The 19,024-nt window shown below is 34.6% G+C and overlaps 1 protein-coding gene across 1 annotated transcript; it reads right to left on the bottom strand.

Moving 5' to 3' along the window:
• Positions 1–305: 305 nt before the first annotated feature.
• On the bottom strand, positions 306–18,998 carry glb1 (galactosidase, beta 1). The gene is made up of 16 exons (NM_001017547.2): positions 18,901–18,998; positions 15,902–16,071; positions 15,647–15,797; positions 14,468–14,528; positions 14,279–14,373; positions 13,312–13,492; positions 12,739–12,797; positions 11,271–11,392; positions 11,149–11,189; positions 10,946–11,058; positions 9,423–9,497; positions 9,247–9,336; positions 7,067–7,180; positions 6,705–6,836; positions 5,039–5,284; positions 306–2,897 (listed from the first exon to the last, which is right to left on the bottom strand). The coding sequence occupies exons 1-16, from the start codon at positions 18,955–18,957 to the stop codon at positions 2,649–2,651; spliced, it is 1,956 nt and encodes a 651-aa protein (NP_001017547.2). The 5' UTR covers positions 18,958–18,998; the 3' UTR covers positions 306–2,648.
• Between the last annotated feature and the right edge of the window lie 26 nt (positions 18,999–19,024).

Below are 19,024 nucleotides of genomic sequence, written 5' to 3'. Positions count from 1 at the left end.
TTTCAGTTAACTTTCCATTCAACTCTTTAGTTTTTTCAAACCAAACCATAAGAATAGTAATACTTTAACAATACATTTACCATAAGAAATATAGCAACCACAGTTTCATTTGGGGCATTCACATACAAAAGATGAACAAAACAATAATATATCTCATCATTACTGAACTAAACTCAACTGTGAAAACTAGACTGACACAGTTTCAATCTACTATAACTTTTATGTTAAGCTGCTGTGACACATTAATGTACATTGTAAAAGTGCTATAGAAATATTGATCAATTGAAAAACAAAAGCAGCTTTTTAAACATATGTTTTATTTACACATAACCATGATTTCTGTTTAGCATTAATAATACAAAAGTGCATGCCATGTTTCCTGTCTTTTCTTTCACTAAAGCTAAATTTCTGTTATTGATCGCTTCACATTTCTAAATGGGTTTAAGTTGTTACAGATTCGTTTTGTGATTTATGTTCATTGTTCCAGTGCTGGGTATTTGATTTATGCACACTTTTTGTGCAATGGAAATGTCTGATCCCTTCATATACAGTTGAAGTCAAAATGATTATCCCTCAGTGAATTTTTTTTCAACAGAGCAAGGACTTTTCTTACACTGTTTTTCCTATAATATTTTCTTCATATACAGAAACAGATTTTTAAAGACATACAGATTTCTAAAAATCATCCAGCATCATTATAAAGTGTGATATTTCAAAGCACCAGCCAACATGAGGTGCAAAATTAAAATCAATGATTACCAATGAAGGCACTTCTAAACATTGTAGAATGTTCATCCAAAATAAAAAAGAAAGCTTTAGTAATATTTAAAATAACAGTGCAAAAAATAGAATAATCTAAAATCTGTGTTTGAAAATGTGTTAAAGAGATCAGTGTTAAGGAAAGTTACTTAAGAAAGTAACAAAAAAGTAACTAATTGAGTTACTTAGTTACTTTATATTGTAAGTAATGCCTTACGTTACTTTTGCGTAACATTTTCAGAATTTGCAGTTTTTTTTTCTCCTTTTTAAAAAAAAGAAGAGCTCTCCATGCCGTATATACAGATTATTGAAAGTTTAAATCAATGTGTTGCTACTTTTGTACTTTTTGTCTTATTAGTTAAGTAAAATCAACAACCATTGAGACAAACCCCTTTTCCTTTTCTTCAAAGTGTTCAAAATAATGTACGCATTGAGTGCATGATTCAGTGTGCCTACATTAATTTTATTTTAAGAATTTATTTTTATTAGTCATTTAATTAAAATAAAAATTATCTTGCTTTACATTTAAAAAAAGTAACTTAAATATTATCACTTTTTTTTTTTAAGTAATACAATACTTGCTCGTTACTTAAAAAAGTAATATTATTATGTAACTCATGTTATTTGTAATGCATTACCCCAACACTGAAAGCGATAGTTCACCCAAAAATAAAACTGACTTACTCTTAAACTTTTATGAGTTTCTTACTTCTGTTGCTGAAAACCTGTTACCATTGACTTCTATACTAGGATAAACAAATAGAATGGAAGTCAATGGTTACAGGTTTCAATCTTTCTTCAAAATATTTTCTTTTGCGTTCAAAGGAATAAAAAGAGTGTGAGTGTGCATCACAGGTGAGTGGGCTTTACAAACCACCTCTAAAAAAACACACTCTTCCACCTCACTGACACATTAACCAACACTTGCCCCAGTTTTGCACCAGATACATTCTTACAGTTACTCCATATCATTAATTCATTTACCATTTATTTATCAGGAGTCACCACAGTGGAATAAACCATCAATTATTCCAGTTTTAAGCAGCGGATGTCCTTCCAGCCGCAATCCAGTATTATAAAAACATCCATACACTCTCTCTCTCTCTCTCTCTCTCTCTCACACACACACACACACACACACACACACACACACACACACACACACACACACACACACACACACACACACACACACACACACACACACACACACACACACACACACTCTCTCTCTCTCTCTCTCTCTCTCTCTCTCTCTCTCTCTCTCTCTCTCTCTCTCTCTCTCTCTCAAACACTACAGCCAATTTAGTTTATTCAATTCCCCTATACTGCATAGGGGAAACCGGGGCACCCGGAGGAAACCCACGCCAACACGGGGAGAACATGCAAACTCCACACAGAAATGCCCACTGGCCCAACTTGGACTCAAACCAGCGACCTTCTTGCTGTGAGATGACAGTGCTAACCACTGAGCCATATTAGCATTTGTGTGTATTGCTTTTTCTTGTAGAATCCCTGAATACCTCTTCAATTGTAAGTCGCTTTGCACAAAAGCATCTGCTAAATGTAAATGTAAACAACAAACAGGTTTTAATCAGAGTGAGATGTGAGAAAATGGTTTAATTTTTGGGTGAACTATCCCTTTAACATCATAATGAGTAGCAATATACATCTTCTACTGCACATTTTTCAATAATACAGTGCCTGAGCAGCCTTGATCAGCCCCTGATCATTTGCAAGATATTATATTTCACAGTGATCACACAATCCAGCTGTAATTTAATCCATATAGTGCTGATGATCTCCAACGTCATCCCTCAGATTCCTTCAAACGAACAAAATTTGTTGCACAATATAAACAATTTCTGCAACTGGAAGCGGCTGTAAACTCAAAAGAGGTCTTGTTTGTTGAATAGTTGTCTCTTGTATTGGCCGTTCACGGTGCCGTTTAAAATAGGAGTATCAGTGAACTCCACCATGCAGGAACCTGAGGAGCAAGGAGACGCCTCAAGCTCCAGGACGGTTATGTTGTTTTGGACGGAGGTGCTGAGCAGGTGCGCCGGGACAAAGAGAGTGATCTGTGGCCCACGGGACGGCCAGTAGCGGCCAACGTTAAATCCATTTATCCACACTTGACCCTGAAATGAAAATGCAAGTTATGTTTGTTGTTTATTTTACCAGTGCTAATGAATTGTTATTGACTGCTTCACATTTATAAATGGCTTACAGCATGATCAACAGTGGGAGCTTAAAAATGAAATGAACTGGTGTGACAATTTAAAACCAAATTAGGTTGAAATAAATGATACAAAACTAAAACTTATTTTCCCACCAATTTAAAAGCCTTCTTTGCAACTGGTATTTAAATACCTTTACTTGATTAATTAATTTATTAATGCAGATGTAAATGGGGTCTAGAAAGTTTTGTGCTTGTTCACTTTCAAACTTTCTTCCACCTCCAGAGGTCGTGTTTTAGTGTTTACAAAAAGTAAAAATCAAATGTTCTCTTGCTAGTCCTGGCTCCAACACAGTGCTGTTAATTAGGGAATGAAGGCTAAATGTTTTCGCATCATGTTCTGTTGCCTCCTCTCATGTGTATACACTTTCAGAATAATTTAGTCACTATAAATGCTTTGATAAAATTATCAAGGCATTTGGTTATATATTAGATAATTATTTGACTATAAATTTTATATATATATATATATATATATATATATATATATATATATATATATATATATATAGTTGAAGTCAGAATTATAAGCCCTCCTGTTTATTTTTTTCCCAATTTCTGTTTAACGGAGAGTAGATTTTTTCAACACATTTCTAAACATAATAGTTTTAATAACTGATTTATTTTTCTTAATGATGACAGTAATTAATATTTGACTAGATATTTTTCAAGACACTTCTAAACAGCTTAAAGTGACATTTAAAGGCTTAACTAGGTTAATTAGGTTAACTAGGCAGGTTAGGGTAATTAGGAAAGTTGTTGTATAACGATGGTTTGTTCTGAAGACTATCGACTATCGACTATCCTAAAGGGGCTAATAAATTTGACCCTAAAATGGTTCTAAAAAAAATAAAAACTTTATTCTAGCCGAAATAAAACAAATAAGACTTTCTCTAGAAGGAAAAATATTATCAGACATACTGTGAAAATTTCCTTGCTCTGTTAAACATCATTTGGGAAGTATTTATAATTGAAACCAAAATTCAAAGGGGGGCTAATAATTCTGACTTCAACTGTATAATAATAGCCGTCCTGTGCTTTCTCTTCAGAGAGTAGATCTAAAATAGTTGCAGTTTAAATGTAAATAATTTTTTATATAAATGTTAAAATTGTATACATGTTGTATTAGGAAGTAATAATGGCAAGAGATTTAAACCGTTTATACATTTTTATTTATAAAGTAAATCTCTTCAAAAAATAACGCTTTACATACACGTTTAGCTCACCACATAGCTTTACATAACCTTTTATGCATTTTCTAAACAAGTAAAAAGAAAATTCTTTTAAAATGTTTTTCCCTTAAAACAAGTTAAATAATCTGTCAGTAGAGTAAGCAAAATAAACATGTTATTAGATTATTTTGCTTAAAATATTTAGCTTGTTTTAAGCATAAATTTAAGCATTTAATTTTGAGTGAAAACAAGACAAAAATGTTTACTTGTCTAGAAAAGGCTTCTTGATTCTTATACTAAAACAGACAAAAACTCCAAGTGGAAAAATCAATATTTTCTGCTTGAATTATCATTTCGGAAGTCAACAAATCCAGTCAGTAGAGTAAGACAAATAAACTTGTTTTTAAATGATTTTGCTGAGAATATTTTGCTTTTTTAAGCTGAAATTTGCTTAATTTTCATATTTTTTTCTGAAAACAAGACAAAAGGAAAAGACAAAGAAAAAAAATATTTAGTGCAGGGAAAAGAAGTATTAAACCCATCATGTTTTTTCCTGAAAATTATAATAAAATTATAAATTACATAACTACATTTATGAACTAATTAGATTTGTTTTCTTTGCATATGGATTTATTTGGTTTCTATCAACATTTAGGGAAAATATCAAGTCCACAGCACCTTTAGAAATATGTTTTCTGAGAAAAATAGTGAAGTTATCAATACTTATTTTCCACTCTGTACTTGTCTAGAAAATGCTTCTTGGTATTATTACTAGAAACAAGGCAAAAACTCCAAGTAAGAAAATCATCATTTGCTGTGTGAATTATCATTCTGGAAGTGAACAAATCTAGCTGTAAACAGAGAGTCGTACCTTCCTCCAGTCGGGGAACTGGATATAGGTGTCCTGAGGGAGATCAGGGATACCGTCAGGAATGATGAAGCTGCCTGTGTAGAAGGTTGGAGGTGAAAGAGCAGGCGGAGGTGTGCTGGTGGAGCTGGTGGAGGAGGAGCCTGAAGCTAAAAGCAAACCCTTGCTGACTGCTTCATCGACACTCAGGGAATACACAGTCCAGTTAACCAGAACATCAGCACCGAGTGTCAGATTAAACACCAGACCCTGAAGAGCACAGAGTGAGATGATAAACAGAGAATTATGGAAGAGAAAGAAAGTATATGGAAAACAGCAAAGGTGTTTAAAAATAGATCAGAACTGGGAAATAATTCAAACATACTTTTGTTCGATATTTAAAATGATCTTTCTTTCTTTATTCAAGTTCACTGCAAAAAAAGCTTGTCTTACTTAGAATTTTGTCTTGTTTCTAGTCCACTCTGGCACAGATGTCCAGTCTGCACGCTGGAATACAGGCTATTATGTCATGACCGTGACGCAGCTTCAAAAATTCATTTCAAACCGGAAGTAAGAATTTGCTTGAAATAACACAAAAACAACCAATTTACACTTTTTAGTGAAATATAGGTGTCCTAATAGTGTTTTTAGCAGTGTGGGACACATATACGACTGTCAACAGCTCAAAAAATGTGTTTTGGTGTTTCGTGACCCTTTAAATCAAGAAGCTTTTTCAAGACGAGAAAAACATATAGTCTTGTTTTAAGAAATAATGTCAAAATTAGCTGAATTTTTCCTTAAAACATGCTAAATAATTGTGGTAATGGGGTAAGCAAAATAATCTTAGGACAAAAGGAAAAACACAATTATTTTGCTTACGCCACTGGCAGATTATTTTGCTTGTTTTAAGGCAAAAATCACTTAATTTTGACATCATATCTTAAAACAAGACAATATTTTTGCTTGTCTAGAAAATGCAGTTTGATTTAAGAATTTTTAGATATTTAGACTAGAAACAAGATGAAAAATTTAAGCAAAAAAGCAATTTATTGTTATTATTTTATCTTTATTTACTGTTTTTATTTTAAGTTAATGCTATGTGTGTGTCGTCATGTTTATAAAAAGCTCAATAGAAACAGTAAAAATGCAATAGCCTTGCAATAATAATATTAATAATAATAATAATAAAAAGGGTGAGGCAGTGGCGCAGTAGGTAGTGCTGTCGCCTCACAGCAAGAAGGTCGCTGGTTCGAACCTCAGCTCGGTTGGCGTTTCTGTGTGGAGTTTGCATGTTCTTCCTGCCTTCGCGTGGGTTTCCTCCGGGTGCTCCGGTTTCCCCCACAGTCCAGACATGCGGTACAGGTGAATTGGGTAGGCTAAATCGTCCATAGTGTATAAGTGTTTGTGTTAATGTGTGTGTGTATGTTTCCCAGAGATGGGTTGCGGCTGGAAGGGCATCCGCTGCGTAAAAACTTGCTGGATAAGTTGGCGGTTCATTCCGCTGTGGCGACCCCGGATTAATAAAGGGACTAAGCCGACAAGAAAATGAATGAATGAATAATAAAAAGAAGAAAAGGAGGACGACATATTTGACATAACTTGAATGATCATCCAACCCAATTTACATCAGGCTGAACGATTTTACAGATAATTACTAAACATGTGGATGAAAATATTTATATTAGTTTGCCTTGAAGTCATTAATTCCTTTGCCGTAGTTGATTCTGCCCATGTTCTCCACCAGGACGTCCACACGGCTGCCAGCTTTCCCTGTTATATTGATGCTGAGTGCCTTGTTCCTCTCCAAAATACCAGCAGCAGTCTAAACAAAGAAATGATTTAGGAAACGCTGCACAAAATCAAACAATTAAAAACAGACATTACTCTGGTCTTTGATGTGAATGTCAATTTTATTTTGATAGATGAACTATGTAATTCTAATCTTTTTAATGCTTCACTGAGGGATCAAGTAAATCACCATCATTTGTCTTTGAAAGTAACTTAGACACATAAAATTAAGATAATATATAATAAAATAAAACTGCTGCTCACGCCATCAATGGAAATATATGCCCGATCGTGGACTCCATTCAGAGGGGACGACAGCGGCGTGGGCTTCACGCAGTTAACTGGTAGCACAGTTTGATAAAGCACGAACCCAAACGCCTGTAAGATAATCATACATTCATAATCAATGCACAGATTTAACCATGAACATCATCTGAAACCTTCTGACTGAGCATTAAAAAAAATAAAATCACTTAAAAAAAAAAACTAAAACTAACTAAATAACAATTAAACCTTGTGTATTGTTCAAATGTACTAGCCTTTCGTTAAGTTCAGGATGAAAATGTCCACTAAATTAAAAGCCATCAACTTTAAAGGAAGGAGGATTAAATAAGTTACATTAACATGAACTAAATCCAGGATTTTGACTCTTTACGTTCTGAAAAAACATGTGAAAAACACAGAAAATGACTTATTTTCAATGTAAAGGGTAATTGTGGCCTGGATTTGTTTTTACTTTTTATAACAGTCTTGGACATTTAAAAGATTAGCAAAAACATGCACTTGTGGAGCATCAGATTCAATTTTGTTCCTCCCTCATTTACTGTTTGTGGCTGTTTTTGACCCATTGCTTTCCATTATAATGACATTTTTTAATAGCAAAGCCATGACTGCATATAACAGTGATGGGTAAACTTTTTAGACCCGAGGGCCACATCACGTTTTGCAAAAAAGTAAAGGACCACATGTCAAATCCTTCAAAAAATAACTTATTTATAGTGGCAGTGTTCATTGAACATGTAATATCGGACAGAAACATGTCACATTAACACAAAACAGATTTTTTAATAGTTATTATTGAGTCAAATTTAAAAAAATCAAATGAATTTTTTTTTTGTTTGTTTTTAGCAGACGCTTTTATCCAAAGCGACTTACAAATGAGGACAAGGAAGCAATTTACACAACCAAGAGCAACAAAGAATAAGTGCTATAGGCAAGTTTCAGGTCTGTAAAGTCTAAGAAGGGAAGTATTAGTAGTATTAGTATATATATATATATATATATATATATATATATATATATATATATATATATATATATATATATATATATATTTTTTTTTTTTTTTTTTTTTTTTTTGGTACAGTTAGTGTGATATTCAGAGAGGCAATTGCAGATTAGGAAGTGTAGTGGAGACTAAATAGTTTGCACTGCTATTTAAATTTACTTATCAATCATCATAAAACAATGAAATGTAATAATAATAGTAATAATAATAATAATAATAATAATAATAATAATAATAATAATAATAGTAATAATAATAATAATAATAATGTAATATTTTTTACAGTGGGGAGATATTGTCTGATAGAAAAAAATTTCATATTAACACATTAAAAATAATTCTTAAAGTTTACTATTCAGTCAAATTTACAATAATCTAATATGCACTGCTTTTAGAATATACAGATCAATCATTATAAAACTTGATGAAACCACAAATCTTTGATCAAAGAACTTTGTATGCATGCAAAATATATTCTATGACAAAAAGTAACGCATTTAACAAGCAATTATTATACAATTTAAGTCAAATTGACAACAATCTCATTTGAGCTTGTATTAATATGCTCATATCAATCATAAAACTTATGAAATAAAACGGAAGAAGAATCTTAGTCTTTGTTATTCCAGGTTACGTTATTATGAGTGTGTTACTGTAAACAATGAGCCTGAAAATAAAGTTATATTAAAATCAACAGCAACACTCTCACTTGTATTGCATCATTAAACTGCTAATTCTGCACCAAACCGTTACTCAGAAGCAGCATTTTAAAAACTCCCTCACGGGCCGGATGAAAGTGTTCAGCGGGCCGCATATGGCCCGCGGGCTGTAGTTTGCCCACCTCTGGCATTTAATAATGCATTCTTGATTGTTAGTGGTTTTCCCTGCTACAATTTGTAATTTTTAACCCTTTAGATAGGCCTGTGCAAAGAAAGTGTTAAATAAAGTATAACAGTAAATGTTGTGCGTGCATAAATACAACAACAAAAACTATATGAGTAAACAAAAACAAAATCATCTCAAAGCATTTTCCAGCAATGTGTGCCAAAATAAGATTTGTAACCAGAAATCATTCCGTTTGCTGAAACAAATTGCAAGTTGTGGCCAAATTAAGACTCAACAGCAAAATCTCCAATATAATATAAGAAAGGCATACCTGATTCATTTCAATAAATGTTGGAGGGTAAAGTGTTTTTACAGGGCCGGAGAAAGACAACACATCCAACGTCTCTGACACAGTCTTTAGCTGAGGATAAAAAGATGATTTATTTAAAAACAAGTCTTATATACAGTATACCTATATAGACATGCAAATATACAGAAACAACATACTTTCTTCATTTGCACTTTTCCATATGCAAATTTAGGTGTTGATGGAGGCAGAATTCCTTCTGGTACATCTTTATACTATATATAAAATAAAAACAACCAATCAACTTTATGATTTGCAACACAATGCAGTTACATTTTTCTATTGTTTGCTTTGTTGTGTCATGCATGTACGCATTTGTGTACAGTTGAAGTCAGAATTATTAGCCCCCCTGAATTATTAGCACCCGTTTATTTTTTTCACCAATTTCTGTTTAATCGAGGGAAGATTGTTTCAGCACATTTCTAATCATAATAGTTTTAATAACTTATTTCTAATAACGGATTTATTTTATCTTTAACATGATGACAGTAAATAATATTTTACTTGATGTTTTTCAAGACCCTTCTATACAGCTTAAAGTGGCATTTAAAGGCTTAACTAGGTTAATAAGGTGAACTAGGCAGGTTAGGGTAATTAGGCAAGTTATTGTATAACGATGGTTTGTTCTGCAGATTATTGAAAAAAAAATTAGCTTAAAGGGACTAATAATTTTGTCCCAAAAATGATTTTTTAAAAATTAATATCTGCTTTTAATCTAGCCGAAATAAAACAAACAAGACTTTCTCCAGAAGAAAGAATATTATCAGACAAACTCTGAAAATTTCCTTGCTCTGTTAAACATCATTTGGGAAATATTTAAAAAATAAAATAAAATCAAAAGGGGGCTAATAATTCTGACTTCAACTGTATGTATGAGATCTTTTTATCTTTTTATTTATATACTTATTTAGTTGTACTTGTGTTTTCCTGATACTTTGTTCGGTAGTGTGTGGTTTTATAGTGTTTGTGCATGTGTATATATGCATTTATGTCGTTTATATTGTATTTACAGTGTTATTTAATTCTGTTTGACCTAAGATGAAATTTATTTTTGATGCATTATTTTTGATGAAAAAGCAAAATAAAATAAATAAAAATAGATTAGTTCCAATACTATTAACAAGTAGTTTATTACCTGCATAAAATTAAGATACTGCTTGTATCTTAATGTATTGGCTACTTATCAGTACTTGTAAAGTACATTACCTGCATATTATTAAAATATTGGCTGTTTATTAGTACATATAGACCATTTTGAGGGATGTAAACAAAAAACAATGGTCCCAACGTATTTCCTGTTCCACATTTTTAACTTCGATAGCATCTGAGAATCCAATAAGAGTCCCATATTGATAAATAATGTTATGACAACCGTTTAACTTTAGGTTATGAGTGAATTGCCTCTTGTTACAGCTATAAAACAGTTTAATAACATGCAGGAAATGTTTATGGGTCAAACACAGTACATATTCTGCATGATCTTATTCTGAATCCTTAATAGCCAATATCTAAACCCAACTTTTACCTTAATAACTATTATTTAGCAGCAAATATGAGTTTATTGAGGCAAAAGTCACAGTTATTGGCTTGTTATTAGCAATAATTGTCCCTTAAAATAAAGCATGACCCGAAAAAAAATCTAAATCCCCCCCTCTCAATTTACCATTTTGATGACTTCCCTTATGGCGAAATATTTCTCAGTGAGATCTCCAGCCTCTGTAAGAGGAGAGTCATAGTCATAGCTGGTGGGTTGAGGACCATAAGGAGTGTTGGCACCTATAATGTGGTAAAAATAGAAAACAGACATGAATATGGACACGTTTTAATTTATTTTTAGTCTTGTTTATGTATAAATCTCCAACTTACCATTCCAATAGCCAAAGTTAGTTCCACCGATGAACATATACCTGACAAATGAATTACATAATGAACTCAAATGCAATGATGCAATACATTTCTGTTGTTAGTTGTTATAGATGAAAACTCACAGGTTGACATTGGCTCCAATTTCCAGAATTTCATTGAGAGTCTTGACTACAGCAGATGTAGGAACCACCGAGTGTTTTTCGCCCCAATGATCCAACCAGCCGGGGTAAAACTCAGAGTTCACCTGCAAAACCCTTCCTTTAGTTTTATTAGTACAGAACACACATCATGCTTGAATTCTGACACAATGTAGTTCAATTAAGTTAGCCAGCCAATATTATAATATATTTTATAATCAGTAAAGTAAATTATGTTTTCATATAATTGATTAAAAACAAATACAACAAACTAATTAACATATAATTTGTTTTTTTAACATATGAAAAAAGGTCTACAATTATTCTTTTCACAGCTGATCAGATCACAAAAAGGTGATTCCTGTTCACACCTGTTGCTGTAATGAATCTTTTCTACACACTTTTACCCATTTTTGTTATTTATTTTAGGGAAGGGTTGACAGGTAGATTGACTGATTGATTTTATTTGACAATTTTAACAAAAATATACAAACAAGTCCAGTTAGACTAATTCACACATATTTTAAAAACTGTTGAGGATAAATACACAAAAAAGCCACAGGCTTGTTTCCATTGTGGTCCTCGATATTCTTAAAAAATGAACGAGCAAATCATAAATGGAGTGTGAACATCATCAGCTCGGCACCTCGGCACAATCAAATTCTCCACTTCAACTGTAAAACAACTACTAATTTCCCTTCTAAAAACACTCAATCAATCTGAATCTCTTTAAAAATCGTGGGCAAAACATTTCAAGCAGCAGAGCTCGTCCACAAAAACAAATTTCTACCTGATTCGCTCTTAAATCTATATAGGTAAATATCCCTGCTACGCGCTCTTGTAGAATGACAATGTACCTCACTAACTAAAACATAATAATTAAGAGAATATTTTGGGACCATATTCTTTTAAATCTTAAAAACCATCACTAATTAAAAAAATGTGCATATATATATTATTCCTTACATATATACATAATATATTTACATATATTTAGCTGGGCACTCAAAGTGGTTTACACATAGGGGGGAATCTCCTCATCCACCATCAGTGTGCAGCATCTAATTTGGCCAGGGGTTAAAACCCTACTTTTTTGAAGAATATCCTGGGATTTTTAACGACCACAGAGAGTCAGAGCAGAGTCTAAGCAGTATAGAGTCCCCTTGACTATATTAAGGTGTTAAGACCCACTCAGACCACAGGTTGAGCGCCCCCTGCTGGCCTCAGTAACACCACTTCTGGCAGGTTTCCGATGTTGTTTCCTATTTAGGTACTGACTGCTTAGCTTCAGTGGGCGACCATGTGAGAGTTGCAGAGAGCTAGCTGCTCTCAGAATATAGGCCTATTCAGATATCTGATCAAAAACGCAAGTGCAATTTGCATATGAGTGTAAAAAAGACATTGAAATTGTCATTTAAGTAGCAGGTGTAAACAGAAAGTTTTCAGTTCTTACCAAAGGCCCACGTGGCTCAACATGCCTCTGTGCTTCAAACGCAGCGGTTACATTTGCACCTGCATAAAATACAAATTGGCCAAAAATAAAACAGCATTGTTTAACATTACGAACAGCAACAATTATTTTTAAAAGTTAATAATTCATTCATTTTCTTTCGGCTTAGTTCCTTTATTCAACTGAGGTCGCCACAGCGGAATGAACCGCCAACTTATCCAGGATATGTTTTACACGGTGGATGCCCTTTCCGCTGCAACCCAGTACTGGGAAACATCCATACACACTCATTCACTCACACACACTCATACACTACGGCCAATTTAGTTTATTTAATTCACCTGTACTGCATGTCTTTGGGAGAAACCCACGCAAACACAGGGAGAACATGCAAACTCCACACAGAAATGCCAACTGGCCCAGCCAGGACTCGAACCAGCGACCTTCATGCTGTGAGGCGACAGTGCTTACCACTGAGCCACCGTGTTGCCCCTTATTAGAAACTACTTAATTAAATTTCACAGATGGGCTAATCCTTTTGACTTCAACTGTAGGCGATGAATGGGGTATGCAGACCTGGGCCGAAGTCAACAGTGGCGTAGAGGCCCTGGAGGGATCCACATTTCAAGTAACCCAGACCTGCCCCATCAGTAGTGAACAGCACAGCCTCTTCCCCGAGATAAAACCGGAACAACTGGCTCAGATGACGCATGTAGTTAAAATCACAGGCGAAGTAGCTGCCGTACTCATTCTCTACCTGCATGACAAAGACAAATAATGCATAATTCCCCGAAATAATAAAAACAATCACACATATAGGTAGAAGAACTTGTGTTTGACATGAAAAGTGAGAAAGTTGCATCTTTTTAAAATTATATTGAATGCTAGAAAACACTTTACTTTAAACTCCACATGAACTGGAGGTTAGAGCCCTCCGGGAATTAAGTTTGAGACCACTGCTCTGAAGCGAGCTGGGTATTATCTGTGACAAAGTGGGCCTTGAAGCAGGGGAAAGAAGACAAAACCTGGTGTCTGGTTAGCTAGCAAGAGTCTCTTTATTTAAAATGACCACAAAAGAGTTCAAATTTAAATTCTTTCCGGTGATATATACTTTAAAAGCATCCATCAAAGTGCTCTCAGTGTTGAAATCTTGTTTAATAGTCTTTAAAATGTCACATTTTGATAAAATATGTTGTATGGTAAAGGAAGCTTCACAGTGGTTCCATGTTGGTGTTGAATCATTCTTCAATAGATCCAATAGAGTCAACCTACAGAGCCAAATTTGGCATCTCATATATCAGTTTGAAATAAAAGTAAATTAAATATAAAAAGAGTCTTTTATATATGTTCTGGTTGATTTTTTGCAGTTTATTATATGTATCGTGGTACAGTTATCCCATTGCACTTTCCATTTTTCATACACTATATACTGAAATGAACTATGAATCGTATTATGCATGTGATGTTTATATACTGTATGTTATTCAAACCTTAGTGCATATGTGCTCATTTTACTGGTGTGATTGTTATATAACCGTCTTACCTGCACGGTAATGATTGGGCCTCCATTCTGGTACAGGTAACGCTTTATGATTGGCAACAGCTTCCCCATCCACTTGTCCACTGCTGCAAGGTAATCTAGAACAACATAAAGGAGCTTATGATCACACATTTCACTCATTTAACTGCATATCTGTCCAATATGAGGTCAATCAGAAACTTGTGTTATCACCTGGATCAGATGATCGAAGCACAATATCCTTTTTTTTCAGCAGCCAGGCAGGCAAACCACCCTACAACAAGACAAATAGAGCAAGCGTAAGTTAGAATAAATTGAATAAAAGAAATAAAGCATTAAAATTTATCTCTATATTAGTGATTGTAATAGATTTGAGAAAATTACCTTGGACACATTTATAAAAAACTATGGATACATAAACTATGACAAACTGGATATATTTTATAAGAATTTGTTGAGATTGTTATTGCATTCAGGAAAATGGATAATGCATGAATAAGAGAGAGAGAGAGAGAGAGAGAGAGAGTATTTTCATATCTGGACCCTGGACGACAAAATTGGTAAATTGCACAAATATATTTGTTGTAATAAACCATAAACACATTAGGGCTCTATTTTGATATTACATGCGCAAAGTCCAAAGCGCAGTGTGCAAAAGCATTACGGGTGTGTCCGAATCCACTTTTGCTATTTTAAGGATGGAAAAATCCACTTTGTGCCGTAGCACATGGTCTAACAGGGTTGAGCTTATTCTCTTAATGAGTTATACGTGTGTTTTGAGAATAAACCAATCAGAGTTTCATCTCCCATTCCCTTTAAGAGTCAGTTGCGTTGCGCCATAGCGCATTTGCTATTTACATGGCAGACTTTGTAAGTGGAAAAACTGAGCATTTCACTAGAGAGAAAACAGTTAAACAGAGCATCTACAGCGCGAGAATGAGAGATAAGCCTCCTCAATATTTACTTTCACTTTCACTCTTGTGGAGTGCAAATACATTTGCTATTTAAAAAGCGTGGTGCAAAACGCCAAAACGACTCTTACGCCGAGCTGAAACTAGCAAACAACAATTGCGTTGCGCCCTGTGCCACATTGCGCCGAGTGTTTGATAGGGCCCATTGTATTAGTCAAAATGACTGACTTTTTTAATGCCTAAAAACATGTTACATGAAGATATTTTATAAATAACATACTATGGATATATCAGAACTTTTTTGATTAGTAATGTGCATTGCTAAGCACTTATTTTAGACACCTTTAAAGGGAAAGTTCTCAATATTTTTATTTTATTGTTTGCACACAATTATTCAGTTCTGGAATTTAAGTTTCTCTGTGAAATATTGCCCTATCCTAACATATATTCTCTGCCTATAGAAAGTACAGTGTTTTCTCACCATATCCCACTCGGCACATATGTAGGGTCCTGGTCTCATGATGACCAGCAGGCCGATGTCTTGGCAGAGCTGGAGGAATTGCTCCAGATCTCGATCTCCACTGAAGTCGTACTGACCAGGAACTGCTTCGTGGAAGTTCCACGGCACATATCTGTGGATCATTTGCAAAATCCGAGCTGGAATGAGTTGGAAAGACTGTTGGAAATCCTAAATATTCTACAAGACTGGAGCTAAATCATTGATGGTTGTGCTTACGTCTGGATGGCGTTCAATCCAGCCATGTACATCTTGAGTAGCCGGTCTTTCCAATAGACTCTAGGGATCCGGCTGTAGTGGATACTGCCAGATATGTAGCGGAATGGCTCTCCATCTTTAAGAAAGCAGTTTCGATGGTAATCCACAGAAAAAGTGGGAGTTGTGGCGTACTGAAACAACAGGCAAAACAAAGTGCTTTAAATGAACAGCTCACCCAAAATTTAATATTAAGTCAATATTACACCACTTCCAGCAGCAACCTAGCTTTGCCATATGGTCTCACATCCAGGTACTGACCAGGTGCAGCCCTGCTTTATGTCAGTAGGCGACTATGTAACCCTTATTTCCCTTAAGTCCCTTATTTATCAGCTGTCACCACAGCGGAATGAACCTCTAACTATTCGGGCACATGTTTAACGCAGCAGATGCCTTCCAGACGCTACCCAATAATGGAAAATGGTTGACTATTATTGATTTTAAAAATGTCATGATGATACTGGAGTACGATAACCCAATGTTGGGTAAAATATACACAAACTCAACGCTGAAATCACAGTTTTTTTTCCAGACCAGGGGCGTTGCTAGGGTCGAAAGGGATAAGGGGCTTAGCCCCAAAGAAATTACCCTAACCTGCCTTTAAAGCCTTTAAATGTCACTTTAAGCTGTATAGAAGTGTTTTTAAAAATGTCTTGTCAAATATGACTGTCATCATGGCAAAGATAAAATAAATCAGTTATTAGAGTTGAGGTATTAAAACTATTATGATTAGAAATGTGCTGAAAACAAATTTCTCTCCGTTAAACAGAATTTGGGGAAAAAAATCAACAGGGGCTAATAATTCAGACTTCAACTGTATGTGCTCTTCCAACCATTTTATGTATTTTCATAAGAAAGTCGATTTATAATTTGATGCAAATTGACATAGCATGTTACACTAGAATATAGCTATATAACAATGTGCTAGATGAATAAACTCAGTGTGATTTAACTATTACAGAAACAAATGTGACTTGCTATCTCATATATATATTATATCTAGAAAGCTAGAACAATTTACGTTTTTTTTGTACTTACTTGCATGTATTTACATTGATATGATGCCCATTTTACTGATTATAGTTATTTTAAATCACCAGAACTACACACATTTTATACTGGGGAAACAAGTTTCATCAGTAGTTAAAAATATTCAGTTTCGCGAAAGAGTTGTATTATTACCTCATTAGCTTCAGCTCCTCAAAATAATGAATGAATGAAGTGCAGTGGCGGGATTTTTTTAACACCATGTGACAACAGAGCCACTCCCACCTGCCGGTAGAAACAGGTACTGCTGAACAGCTGACGATTTAATTACCTAACACAAACGCTGCGTTAAGTGGAATGTTCGTGATGTATGTGTTCATTTTCAGTACTTAGATAACAAAATAAATGTTATACAACATATTTTTATTTAAGTGCAATATATTCCAAGAGATCAGGGGCTTTTGACAATACATCAGGGGCTTAAGCCCCCAAAGCCCCCCCCTCTCAGTTCCTGGAGGGCCGCAGCCCTGCACAGTTTAGTTCCAACCCTGCTCCAACACACTTACCTGTAGGTTTCATACAACCATGAAGGATTCAATTAGTTTGATCAGCTGTGTTTAATTAGGGTTGGAACTAAACTGTGCAGCGAGGCTTTAGCGCAGTAGGTAGTGCTGTCGCCTCACAGCAAGAAGGTCACTGGTTCGAGCCTCAGCTGGCTCAGTTGGCGTTTCTGTGTGGAGTTTGCATGTTCTCCCTGCATTAGCGTGGGTTTCCTCCGGGGGCTCCGGTTTCCCCCACAGTCCAAAGACATGTGGTATAGGTGAATTAAGTAAGCTAAATTGTCTGTAGTATATGAGTGTGTGTGTGAATGAGTGTTAATGGATGTTTCCCAGAGATGGGTTGCAGCTGGAAGGGTATCCGCTGCATAAAAACGTGCTGGATAAGTTGGCAATTCATTCTGCTGTGGTGACCCCAGATTAATAAAGGAAATAAGTCGAAAAGAGAATTAATGAATGACTGAATGAATGAATGAATAAATGAATGAATGGATGGATGGATGAATGAATGAATGAATGAATGCATGAATGAATGAATGAATGAAAACTATGCAGAGCTGCGGCGCTCCAGGAATGGAGTTTAAGACCTATGCTTTAAAGGAATATTTCACAATTAAAAAATGTAAACTCTGTCATCATTTCCTAATCCTCCACTCGTTCCAAGCCTGTTTAAGTTTATTTCTTCTGCTAAGCACAAAGGAAAATATCCTCAAGAATGATGAACAAACAGCCATATTAGCCATTGACTTCCTTGTTTTATGTATTGTGGAAAAAAATCAGAAGATAAAAAAAGAATTGAGGAAGAGGACACTAGGAAATGCTTGATTATTTCAACACAAATTGCGTAAAATATAGTCAAACACAAACGTTGGGTTAAGGTTGGTCCTATAAATATCCTTTAAACAAAATGCACCAATGCTTGGTGTCTATCCATATTTAATTGAGTTAAAATTACTGAGCACAATTGTCATTTTTGGATGAATTATCCCTTTAAATATCACATCTGATAAGTGCGAATTTTGACACATTAAAGTAGAAATGTTAATAATCTAAATAAATAACATCTCTACATAACAAACCAAAATCATGAGGATATAGGCTATATTTGATGAGTGACGTCCTCACATGACATGTCACAAGACACTTGACAAGATATGTACTGTAGCCTCCTGTATGTCATTACCATGTTAAAACCAGAGAACTGCGACCAAACATCATAGCACAGAAATACGTCTATAAACAGAGTCTGAGTGCACGAAATAAAAAGTATGACACTTTTCACACTAGATACAGCACCATTTACTAATTATAAGTGATGGAGAGAGCATATGCACACTATTATGTGTCCATTAATAGCTAACCTGAACAGGTTTGATTTAAATTATACTTTTCAAACAAATAGATATGGTTAATACTTACCGTGGTGGCTGGTATGATAAGGAGCAGAACCGAGACTAGTCCGACACCGGGAGTCATGGTGTTTGAAACGGTAAACAGCGGTGCGGAAGTCAAATGCCATTTGTTTTGGTTGCTGCTAAAGCTA

This window comes from Danio rerio, chromosome 1 (assembly GCF_052040795.2).
Source record: "Danio rerio strain M-AB ecotype USA chromosome 1, GRCz13ab, whole genome shotgun sequence".
Classification (NCBI taxonomy): Eukaryota; Metazoa; Chordata; class Actinopteri; order Cypriniformes; family Danionidae; genus Danio; species Danio rerio.
This window is presented reverse-complemented; position numbering and strand designations above follow the sequence as displayed.

Bases quoted from the DNA above. Each gene is read 5' to 3' on its own strand.
- glb1 (NM_001017547.2), bottom strand. From the start codon at position 18,957: ATGACTCCCGGTGTCGGACTAGTCTCGGTTCTGCTCCTTATCATACCA. The intron at 11,059-11,148 runs GTAAGTTGGAGA...ACCACATTATAG, and splicing joins TAACTTTGGCTATTGGAATG to GTGCCAACACTCCTTATGGT. The intron at 9,337-9,422 runs GTATGTTGTTTC...TTTTATCCTCAG, and splicing joins GAAAAGTGCAAATGAAGAAA to CTAAAGACTGTGTCAGAGAC.